The sequence below is a fragment of the mitochondrial genome of Littorina saxatilis (assembly GCF_037325665.1).
Source record: "Littorina saxatilis mitochondrion, complete genome".
Taxonomy (NCBI): Eukaryota; Metazoa; Mollusca; class Gastropoda; order Littorinimorpha; family Littorinidae; genus Littorina; species Littorina saxatilis.
The window spans coordinates 1-10,000 of record NC_030595.1 but is presented as its reverse complement, the minus strand read 5'-3'; the positions used below and the strand labels follow the sequence as shown (position 1 = coordinate 10,000).

General features: G+C 33.5%; 9 protein-coding genes and 16 non-coding genes across 25 annotated transcripts in view; 8 read left to right on the top strand and 17 right to left on the bottom strand. All coding sequences in view use genetic code 5, as the record gives it.

Moving 5' to 3' along the window:
• ND4 (NADH dehydrogenase subunit 4) overlaps window positions 1-596 on the bottom strand; it is a 1,371-nt gene extending 775 nt beyond the window's left edge. Inside the window, exon 1 of the mRNA in view lies at window positions 1-596. This exon is cut by the window's left edge and continues 775 nt beyond it. Within this exon, the coding sequence (YP_009266396.1) occupies window positions 1-596 (596 nt within the window).
• On the bottom strand, window positions 590-886 carry ND4L (NADH dehydrogenase subunit 4L). The gene has a single exon. The coding sequence runs from the start codon at window positions 884-886 to the stop codon at window positions 590-592; it is 297 nt and encodes a 98-aa protein (YP_009266395.1).
• Window positions 887-894: 8 nt separating this feature from the next.
• Window positions 895-964, top strand: BBW46_gt14. Its single transcript has one exon. It is a non-coding gene; the product is annotated as a tRNA-Thr (tRNA).
• A 5-nt stretch (window positions 965-969) lies between these two features.
• Window positions 970-1,037, bottom strand: BBW46_gt13. Its single transcript has one exon. It is a non-coding gene; the product is annotated as a tRNA-Ser (tRNA).
• Window positions 1,038-1,054: 17 nt separating this feature from the next.
• On the bottom strand, window positions 1,055-2,194 carry CYTB (cytochrome b). Its single transcript has one exon. It carries the CDS (start codon window positions 2,192-2,194, stop codon window positions 1,055-1,057), a length of 1,140 nt encoding a protein of 379 aa, YP_009266394.1.
• A 9-nt stretch (window positions 2,195-2,203) lies between these two features.
• ND6 (NADH dehydrogenase subunit 6) lies at window positions 2,204-2,716 on the bottom strand. The gene has a single exon. It carries the CDS (start codon window positions 2,714-2,716, stop codon window positions 2,204-2,206), a length of 513 nt encoding a protein of 170 aa, YP_009266393.1.
• A 2-nt stretch (window positions 2,717-2,718) lies between these two features.
• Window positions 2,719-2,786, bottom strand: BBW46_gt12. Its single transcript has one exon. It is a non-coding gene; the product is annotated as a tRNA-Pro (tRNA).
• Window positions 2,787-2,793: 7 nt separating this feature from the next.
• Window positions 2,794-3,732, bottom strand: ND1 (NADH dehydrogenase subunit 1). Its single transcript has one exon. The coding sequence runs from the start codon at window positions 3,730-3,732 to the stop codon at window positions 2,794-2,796; it is 939 nt and encodes a 312-aa protein (YP_009266392.1).
• On the bottom strand, window positions 3,733-3,799 carry BBW46_gt11. The gene has a single exon. It is a non-coding gene; the product is annotated as a tRNA-Leu (tRNA).
• Window positions 3,800-3,807: 8 nt separating this feature from the next.
• Window positions 3,808-3,874, bottom strand: BBW46_gt10. The gene has a single exon. It is a non-coding gene; the product is annotated as a tRNA-Leu (tRNA).
• Window positions 3,865-5,279, bottom strand: BBW46_gr01. The gene has a single exon. It is a non-coding gene; the product is annotated as a 16S ribosomal RNA (ribosomal RNA).
• On the bottom strand, window positions 5,258-5,325 carry BBW46_gt09. Its single transcript has one exon. It is a non-coding gene; the product is annotated as a tRNA-Val (tRNA).
• Window positions 5,323-6,217, bottom strand: BBW46_gr02. Its single transcript has one exon. It is a non-coding gene; the product is annotated as a 12S ribosomal RNA (ribosomal RNA).
• Window positions 6,218-6,289: 72 nt separating this feature from the next.
• On the top strand, window positions 6,290-6,360 carry BBW46_gt08. The gene has a single exon. It is a non-coding gene; the product is annotated as a tRNA-Glu (tRNA).
• On the top strand, window positions 6,360-6,426 carry BBW46_gt07. The gene has a single exon. It is a non-coding gene; the product is annotated as a tRNA-Gly (tRNA).
• An 11-nt stretch (window positions 6,427-6,437) lies between these two features.
• Window positions 6,438-6,495, top strand: BBW46_gt06. Its single transcript has one exon. It is a non-coding gene; the product is annotated as a tRNA-Gln (tRNA).
• Window position 6,496: 1 nt separating this feature from the next.
• Window positions 6,497-6,562, top strand: BBW46_gt05. The gene has a single exon. It is a non-coding gene; the product is annotated as a tRNA-Trp (tRNA).
• Window position 6,563: 1 nt separating this feature from the next.
• BBW46_gt04 lies at window positions 6,564-6,628 on the top strand. Its single transcript has one exon. It is a non-coding gene; the product is annotated as a tRNA-Cys (tRNA).
• An 11-nt stretch (window positions 6,629-6,639) lies between these two features.
• BBW46_gt03 lies at window positions 6,640-6,707 on the top strand. The gene has a single exon. It is a non-coding gene; the product is annotated as a tRNA-Tyr (tRNA).
• A 1-nt stretch (window position 6,708) lies between these two features.
• BBW46_gt02 lies at window positions 6,709-6,776 on the top strand. Its single transcript has one exon. It is a non-coding gene; the product is annotated as a tRNA-Met (tRNA).
• A 31-nt stretch (window positions 6,777-6,807) lies between these two features.
• On the bottom strand, window positions 6,808-7,503 carry ATP6 (ATP synthase F0 subunit 6). The gene has a single exon. The coding sequence runs from the start codon at window positions 7,501-7,503 to the stop codon at window positions 6,808-6,810; it is 696 nt and encodes a 231-aa protein (YP_009266391.1).
• A 13-nt stretch (window positions 7,504-7,516) lies between these two features.
• Window positions 7,517-7,675, bottom strand: ATP8 (ATP synthase F0 subunit 8). Its single transcript has one exon. The coding sequence runs from the start codon at window positions 7,673-7,675 to the stop codon at window positions 7,517-7,519; it is 159 nt and encodes a 52-aa protein (YP_009266390.1).
• Window position 7,676: 1 nt separating this feature from the next.
• On the bottom strand, window positions 7,677-7,745 carry BBW46_gt01. The gene has a single exon. It is a non-coding gene; the product is annotated as a tRNA-Asp (tRNA).
• Window positions 7,746-7,747: 2 nt separating this feature from the next.
• Window positions 7,748-8,434, bottom strand: COX2 (cytochrome c oxidase subunit II). Its single transcript has one exon. The coding sequence runs from the start codon at window positions 8,432-8,434 to the stop codon at window positions 7,748-7,750; it is 687 nt and encodes a 228-aa protein (YP_009266389.1).
• Window positions 8,435-8,464: 30 nt separating this feature from the next.
• Window positions 8,465-10,000, bottom strand: COX1 (cytochrome c oxidase subunit I). The gene has a single exon. It carries the CDS (start codon window positions 9,998-10,000, stop codon window positions 8,465-8,467), a length of 1,536 nt encoding a protein of 511 aa, YP_009266388.1.

Genomic DNA, 10,000 nt, shown 5'->3' with positions numbered 1-10,000 from the left:
ATAAAAACGAGGATTACTAGAAAATTTCATGTTCAGAAAAGGCTTTGGTCTAAAAGTGATGTTCGAAGCCTTGAGCTTATTATAATATTTGAAGACGAAGCTTCTTTTGTCCTTCAGATAATTATTAAAAGAAGAGGGAGTGATGCAGCTACAGTATAAATTATTATATATATACCGGCTTGTAGTCGTTCGGGTTGGTACCCCCACCCAAGAATTAGTATAAGAGTAGGAATTAATGACGCTTCGAAGAAAAAATAAAAATGTATTATACTAGATATGGTAAAAGCGATGATTAGAATAAAAGCGAGTAAAATTAGGAATCTAGAAAAAAGTTTTTCTTTGTTTATGTTAATTTTAACTCTTGTTTGTCTTGCCAGGAGCATTATAAGTGAAATCCAAAGAGTTAAGGAGACAAGGAGAGAAGATATAGAGTCTTGAGTTATGTAAGTTCCAATTTGTTCATATCTCCAGGAGGGACTGAAGAGGTGTAAAAAAGAAATCAGGCTGACTAAAGATAAAGCTCAGACTTTTTTAAACCAACTAAGGTAGTTTGAAAAAGTAACAATACTAAGTGTTATTAAGACGAGGCCTAGCATTTTTGACAGGAGAAACTTGAGACGTAGTCATTTCCTTGAGCTCGAATTATGGAGACAAGAATGGAGAGACCTAGACTAGCTTCACAAGCTCCTAAAGTAATTAGAATGAGGGATATCTCACCATTGAAAGAAATGTTATTGGAAAAAGTAAATAATATAATAAAGATATTTATAGTTGCTGCTTCTAATCTTAAAAGAACTCTTAAAAGGTGTTTATATTGTAGTGATAACGCGACTAATGCTATAACAAAGCCGAGGGTTCTAGCTAAAATTAAAGGATATGTTCTCATGTCTTTGTGCGGTAGTAGCTCAAGTTAGAGCATTGGTCTTGTAAATCAAAGGTTAGGTTAAGTAAGGCCTCTTCCGCTGGATTAAGTTATTAAGTGATTCGAACACTTATAATCTGTTTTCAAGACAAATTAGCCCCCAGGGCCAATAACCAATTTAAAGTAAGCTTCTTAATAATCTAAAATACTGTCTCACATAAGCTGGAGTAAAGGATTAATAATAAAGTAGGAAAAATATAGAACTGTGAAAAGTTGACCAATTTGTTCATAAGGGGCTTCTACTGGGCAAGCACCAATTCAGGTTAAAATAAAGAAAATACCAACAAAAGCTCAAAAAAGCACTTGGTTTGCAGGATAAAATGAAAGAGCTCGGAATTTACCTTGATGGGTTAAAGGAATAATAAATAAGATAGCTACTGCAGCTACCAAGGCAATTACACCACCAAGCTTGTTAGGAATAGATCGTAGAATTGCATAAGCAAATAAAAAATATCACTCTGGTTGAATATGAACGGGTGTAACCAAAGGATTTGCTGGAATAAAATTTTCTGGGTCGGTTAAAAGTTGGGGAGAGAAAAGGACTAGGGCCGAAAGTATAAATAAAAGGATGATGAAGCCAACTAAGTCTTTAAAGCTATAATATGAGTGAAAGGGAACTTTTTCTCCATCTCTGTTTAATCCTAAGGGATTATTTGATCCCGTTTCGTGTAAAAAAAGTAGATGGAGAAGGGTAAGACCTAAAATAGCGAAGGGAAGTAAAAAATGGAGAGCAAAGAAGCGAGTGAGGGTAGCATTGTCAACTGCAAAGCCTCCTCATACTCACTCAACTAATATTTTCCCTAAGTATGGTACAGCCGAAAGAAGGTTAGTAATAACAGTGGCACCTCAAAAAGATATTTGTCCTCAAGGGAGGACATAACCTAGAAATGCTGTTCCTATTGTTAGAAACAATAAAATTACTCCAATATTTCAAGTGTGTTGGTTTTGGTAAGAGCCATAATATATACCGCGGCCAATATGAAAATAGATACAAATAAAAAATCATGAGCCACCGTTAGCGTGTAATGAGCGAAGGAGTCATCCATAGCTAACATCACGGCTGATATGAACAACGGAATTGAAAGCTAAGTCGACATGAGCTGTATAATGTATAGCAAGGAATAGGCCTGTTAAAATTTGAATTCCTAAACAAAGGCCTAGTAAAGAACCAAAATTTCATCAGATGGAAAGATTTGAAGGTGCGGGAAGGTCTACTAAAGCCCCATTAACCAATTTTAATACTGGGTGAATTTTTCGGATTGGTGTGCGCATGAAATGTATCTATTTTAAGGCGTGTTGTTCAAAAGGTCGGAGGGAGGAGTGTTGGTAGTAGCAGATTTTAACTACTACTACCAAATTTATTAGTAAGACGATACCTAGGCCAATTAGAATAAAAGCAGAGTGTTGAGATACTAGTTGAGCGCCATAGGTTTTGAATCTTTTACTTTCTGAAAAATTATAATGATAATGAAGGCTACTTAAGTCTAGAAGAGGATAAAAATAGAAAATTCCCATTAGAAAAATAAAAAGGATAGAAAAAAATAAAAGTGAGCCTGAGCCACTAAACAGTACGTTAGGGGATAAGGCAGCTACGTAGGCAAATATTACTAGCAGCCCTCCAACATAAATAAGAAAGAGGATATAACCATATCAAGCAGACAAGGTAGCTGCCGCTAATCTGCAGAGAAATAGAGTGGATACTATAATGCATAAACCCAACCTTAAAGGTTGGGCTATTAATGGTAATAAAAAGGCTCTTGAGATTGCTACTCTTAGAAGAATTAAACCTGTCATTTTCAGAGCGCAGGAATATGTACCTGATCTTTAGCTTCCAATGCTAATATTTTATTAAACTACAACTCCGGGTTTGGTTAATATACAAAATAAATTAATCTAAAGATTAATAATAGGAAGGATAAGGCAGCTGGAAGAAAGCCTTTCCAGGTTAATGTTATTAATAAGTCATAACGGAATCGTGGATAGCTCCCGCGAACTCAGATAAATAAGAAAGCAAAAAATAAGATTTTAAGTATAAACATGATGTCTCTTTCAAAGAAAAATATATAGCTTCCACCAAAAAATAGAATAGAAGAAAATAAACTTATAACTAAAATGTTTGCGTATTCTGCAAGAAAAATTAAGGCGAAGCCAGCAGAGCCATATTCAATATTAAATCCAGATACTAATTCTGATTCTCCTTCAGCAAAATCAAAAGGTGCTCGATTAGTTTCGGCTACGCAAGTAACAAATCAGATGAAAGAGACAGGTAATATTAAGAATCTTAATCAAATAGATTCTTGGGATTCTCCAACTTCAAAAAAACTAAATCTACCAACTAGGAATAAAGGGAATAATAGAACTAAAGCTATTCTTACTTCGTAGGAAATAGTTTGGGCAATTGCTCGAAGTCTACCTAGTAGGGCATATTTAGAATTAGACGATCAGCCGGCTAGTAGGGTACCATAAACATTTAAACCTGAGACGCAGAGGAAAAATAAGATTCCTCATTTAAAGTAGCTGGTGGAGTATAAGCTAGGGTATAATTGCCAAAGTAAAAGAGCTAAAATTAACCTAAAAATAGGAGCAATAAAGTAAGGGGAGTAGTTAGCTATTACAGGCTTAGCAATTTCTTTAGTAAGAAGTTTTGCGGCATCAGCTAAAGGTTGTGGGAGTCCTGCAATTCCTACTTTATTAGGTCCTTTTCGAATTTGAATATATCTTAGGCCTTTACGTTCTAATAACGTAAAAAAAGCGACTGCTAATAATACGCAGATGTAGGCTACGAGAGAAGAAAGTAAAGAGAGGTACATTATAAAAGGAAGAACATTATCTACATATTTAGATCCTAAATCTAACGCACTAATCTGCCACTTTTATGAGTAAGTTATAAAGAGAAGAAAATAACCTTCATATTTAGGGCTTAAACCTAATGCACTAGTCTGCCATCTTTATTTACAATTTTAGATATAATATTTATAAAATAATTAGATTTTTTCAGTATATTATAATTGGTTATTTTAAATCGGTCCTTTCGTACTAGACTTAAATTTATAATTAAAGATAGAAACTGACCTGGCTTGCGCCGGTCTGAACTCAGATCATGTAGAATTTTAATGGTCGAACAGACCAACCCTTGAAGGCTTCTGCACCTGTCAGGATATTCTAGTCCAACATCGAGGTCACAAACCTTTTTTTCGATGGGAACTCTCAAAAAAGATTATGCTGTTATCCCTACGGTAACTAATTCTTTTAATCGTAATAAATACGGATCTAGATTTAGATATTTTTATAAATAAAAGAAGCTTTAATTGTTCCTTAGTCGCCCCAACCAAAATTTTTTATGAAAAGAAATGTATAGTACTTTCTTTATATCATAAATGACTTTTAAGCTCGATAGGGTCTTCTTGTCTTTTAATTTTATCTAAGTTTCTTCACTTAGAAAATAAATTCCAGGGATTTCTATAGAGACAGGGTCGCCCTTGTCAAACCTTTCATACTAGCCCTCAATTATAGGGCAAATGATTATGCTACCTTTGCACGGTCAGAGTACCGCGGCCGTTAAATACTAAATGTATCACTGGGCAGGTCCGACTCTCTATGTTAGTTTTTCAGAGAGCCATGTTTTTGATAAACAGGCAGGGCTAAATTTTGCCGAGTTCCTTTACAGAAATTAATTTGTTAATAAACAAGTTAAGTTTTAATTAGTAAAAGATTAAATTTTTATATATTAATAGTACTCATTTTAACATGGAAACTAGCCTTAAAATGTGTAAGGCTAGAGCTCCTTATATTAAAAATAAATTAATCATTTCTTTATTTGTTTTATAAATTATAACAAATTTTAAAATTGTAGCTATTTCCAAGCTTAAATTTAAATTAAGAAAAAATATTATAGAATTATTCTTGAGCTTATCCTCAAAAATCTAAAGAATATAAAAATATATTAAGACAAAATCTTAATATATTTATTAAATTCTGGCACTTCTATGCCTTTTAGGAGAAACTAGCTATCATCCAATACGAATAAAATTTCATTTCTTCCTTGCTTTATTAAAAAATTTTTGCCACAATTATTTTAGATATTGCTAACAACAATTAAGCAAGGTAGCACATTGGATTTCGAGAGGCCTGGATATTTTAGGTTATAAATCTAGTTAAACCATGATACAAAAGGTGCGCGGTTTAAATGCTACTAAATGGTGATTAAATTTTGATAGTTCCCTCACGGTACTTTGGCAGATGGAAATATATAAAGAGTCGTTCTCCTCTACTCTATAAAATAGATGTTTCTTTAGATAAAGTTTATTAGTAATAAATTAATCTGCTATATTAGTATAAAATCGACTCAGATTTAGAATATATTTTCAGTGTAAATGAAACGCATTTATTTATGCTACGGTTTTAATTTAGAGGCAACTTCCATTACCTCTACTATGTTACGACTTATCTCATTTTTCAACGAGAGCGACGGGCGATGTGTGCACGCCTCAGAGCTTAATTCAAAGCATTTGATTACTAACTTTTACTTTCAAGTCCTCCTTCAAGTGGCTTTTTTGGCCACTATCCGTAGTTATAAATTTTAATTGTAACCCATCTTCTCCCTTTTATAGGCTGCACCTTGATCTGACGTAAAAACTTAATAATTTTTTAGCTAACTGTTATATTTTTAGAAGTTACCTGGCGACGACGGTATACATACTGCTTACAAAAAAGGGTGAGGTTGTTCGTGGATTGTCGATTATGAGACAGGTTCCCCTGAAAAGTCTAAGGCACCGCCAAGCTCTTTGAGTTTTAAATTTATGGTTCGTAGTACTCTGGTAAATTAAAATTTATTTACATCTAAGAATAGTAGGGTATCTAATCCTAGTTTCCCTCTAAGATTTCGTGGCTTCAGTTAATACTTTATATAAAGTAGCTACTATTAAAATAAATGTCAATCTTCAAATTTTACTTTTAAATCAACAAATTTAGAAGCCATAAGTAGTTTATTACTTAACCACTTTTATACCTTTAGATATATAACTTGGCTTTTTGGTCTAACCGCGGATGCTGGCACCAAATTAACCAGGCCTATATAAACTCATCTAATGCAAACTTTCGGTTCTTTATTAATATTAGACACTGGTGTTAGTGAGTAGTTACTTATAGTATAATGTATTATATAATACTAATAAAATTAATAGAGATTTCTTTTCTAGAAGATCTCAATAGAATTTTTAGTCCTCACTACAGCAAAAAAGAACCATGTGTATTCTTTTATTGTTGTTATATTAGAAAGTCAGAGCCAAGCTCGGATTTGTGTTAGACCAATATGGTTTAATAAAATCCATTTTATTACTAATTTATCACATTCTATATATAAAAATAGTTTCTATGGTGTAACTTTAATTGCACGTTAGATTTTCATTCTAAAGGAATAAATTTATTTATTAGAAATATTTCTTGAGTATGATAGAGTACAATTGCCTTCCAAGCAAAAGGATTAATAAAATTTAAAAGAAATATTTATATTACATAGCGGTGTTAGGGCACGAAGAATTTTGATTTCTTCAGAGAGGTTCATGTCCTCCTAGTAAGATTTTAAGTTAATTAAACTATAAGCCTTCAAAGCTTAAAATAAGAAAAATTTCTTAAATCTTGACCCGCTATAGTTTATTTAAAACATTGAATTGCAAATTCAGGAAAGAAAGTTAATTTCTAGCGAGTTTTAAGTTATTTTGTTTGATGGCTGAGTTAAAAGCGGTAGACTGTAGATCTATTTACGGAATTAAGTTTCCTCAACAAACTGTAAAATAAGCTAAAATTTAAGCTGTTGGGTTCATACCCCAAAAATGAATAAGAGATTCTTTTACAATAATTTTTAAATTTAGTAATTTATGCTTAAACTAATGAGGATGTTCGTCTGAATATAAGGTGATTAACAAACAGAAAATATAAGCTTGAATAACACCAATACCAAATTCGAAAATGGTGTAGAGAACTTGAATTCTAATCAGTAAAAGTATTGAAAAAGCACCGGGTATAAAAAGTCTAGTTGTTATATAATTTCCAATTAAGGTAAGTACAATGTGACCAGCACTTATATTTGCTATAAGTCGAACTGATAGTGTAATTGGTCGGACTAAAATACTTACACTCTCAATTAGAACTAAAAATGGGTTGAGAGGGGCTGGGGCACCCATAGGAAGAAGTCCTGCTACAACAGAGCTAGGGTTGAAAAAGGTCCCAGAAATTAAGAGGGAGAGTCAAAGTGGTAGTCCTAGGGACAATGAAACTGCTAGATGACTTGTTGGGCTAAAAACATAAGGGATTAGGCCTGCAAGGTTTAAAAAAATAAGAAAAAGGAATAGCCCTGTAATTACATTTAAAAATCCACCAAGACTAAGTCCAAAAGAACGAAAAACTTGTCTAGAAATTGTATCTTTAAATAGGCTAATAATAGGTGCTCATCGCGGCCCTGTGACTCAGTAGCTAGAGCTAAAGATTAAAATAATTACTAAGGAGAAGGCCCATATTAATATATATAACGATATAAAAACTTGATTGTTATCATCGAAAGAGGAGAAAATATCTACTAGCATTCATTAAGTTATACTATCAGTTTCATTTATTTTCTTTCGTGGGAGCTACTTCTGAAGTTTTAGAAGAGAAATAAATTTTGCTTGATCATCAAATTAAAATAGATATGGAAAGAACAGCAGCTCAAAAAATAATAAATAGGAAGATTCAATTTAAAGGGGATAGTTGAGGCATTTAAAAGATACTAAGGCTGGGTTAGTAACATAAGACTGACAATCTTATATTATAATTTAACTAATCCTTTAATTATTCAGAAACGTGTACTACTCATTGTATAAAGTTCTTAAGTGGTACAGCTTCAACTACAATTGGTATAAAAGAATGATTTGCCCCACAAATTTCAGAGCATTGACCATAAAATACTCCAGGATACTTAATATAAAATCTAAGTTGATTTAAACGTCCAGGGACAGCGTCAGCTTTAATTCCCAAAGAAGGTACAGTTCAAGAGTGAATTACATCAGCAGATGTCACTAAAACCCGGACGTCAGTTTGAGTAGGAAGAACAACACGGTGGTCTACTTCTAGTAGGCGGAAGTCGCCTCTTTCTAATTCATTAGTTGGAATTATATATGAATCGAATTCAATGTTTAAAAAATCGGAGTATTCATAGCTTCAGTACCACTGGTGGCCAATACTTTTTACAGTTAGGCTGCAGTCACCAACTTCATCTAGAAGGTATAAAAGTCGAAGAGAAGGTAAGGCAAGAAATACTAGAATGATAGCTGGGATAATAGTTCAAATGGTTTCAATTTCTTGACCTTCAACAAGGGATCGACAAGTATATTTATTTAGTATTAAAGATAAGGCAGCATAACCAACTAAACTAATAATTATAATTAGGATTATTATTGCGTGGTCATGGAAAAAAATTAGTTCTTCTATTAAAGGAGAAGCAGCGTCTTGGAATCCTCATTGGCCTCATAAGCTCATATCTTAAAATTATTGAATCTTTAAAACGGGTTATCTAGCAACTAATGCTCCTGTTTCAGGTGCATTATGGAAGTCTGCTGGAAGAATATTATCTCATTCTAAAGCAGTACTCAAATGGGTTCTTCAAATAACGCTACGCTGGGAAATTAGAGCTTCTCAAACGATAACCATAAAATAAAGAACGGCAACAAAAGAAATTATAGAGCCAACTGAAGAAATTACATTTCACTTTGTGTAGCAATCAGGGTAGTCTGAATAACGTCGTGGTATACCTCTTAAGCCTAGAAAATGCTGAGGGAAAAAAGTAACATTCACACCGATAAATATAATGTAAAAATGGGCTTTTGTTCATCGGGAGTGAAGTGTAACCCCACTTAAAAGAGGAAATCAATAGTTAAAAGCAGCAAATAGAGCAAATACGGCCCCTATAGAAAGCACATAATGAAAGTGGGCTACAACATAATAGGTATCATGGAGTATAATATCTAAAGAAGAGTTTGATAAAACAATACCAGTTAAACCTCCTACGGTGAATAAAAAAATGAAGCCTAAAGCTCAAAGTATTGGAGTTTCGTACTTGATTTTAGCTCCATGGATTGTGGCTAATCAACTAAAAATCTTAATTCCTGTTGGGACAGCAATAATTATTGTAGCTGCAGTAAAATAAGCTCGTGTGTCTACATCTATACCTACTGTAAATATATGGTGGGCTCATACAATAAAGCCTAAAACACCAATAGCAAGTATTGCATAAATTATACCTAAAGTTCCAAAAGTTTCTTTTTTAGCAGAGTAATGACTAACAATATGGGAAATCATACCAAACCCAGGGAGAATTAAAATATATACTTCTGGGTGGCCAAAGAATCAAAATAAGTGTTGATAGAGAATAGGGTCTCCTCCCCCAGCAGGATCGAAGAAAGCAGTATTAAAATTTCGATCGGTTAGTAATATTGTAATAGCCCCTGCTAAAACAGGAAGGGATAGAAGTAGAAGAATGGCTGTAATTTTTACTGACCAAACAAAAAGAGGCAATCGTTCAAATTGTATACCTCGTCATCGTATATTAATAATAGTTGTAATAAAGTTTACAGCTCCTAAAATAGATGAAACACCAGCTAAATGGAGAGAAAAAATAGCCAGATCTACAGAGCCTCCAGCATGAGCTAAATTTCCGGACAAAGGGGGGTATACAGTTCAGCCTGTTCCTACGCCACTTTCTACCGCTGCCGAAGACAATAACAGTAGCAAAGCAGGGGGGAGGAGTCAAAAGCTTATATTATTTAAACGTGGGAATGCTATATCGGGTGCTCCTAATATTAAAGGTACAAGTCAATTTCCGAATCCACCAATTATCATAGGTATAACTAGGAAAAAAATTATTACAAAAGCATGAGCTGTAACAATAACGTTGTACAGCTGGTCGTCTCCTAGGAGAGCACCAGGCTGGCCCAGTTCAGCTCGAATAAGAAGGCTTAAGGCAGTACCAACAAGCCCAGATCATATACCAAATAAAATATATAATGTTCCAATATCTTTATGATTTGTTGAAAATAACCAACGCAT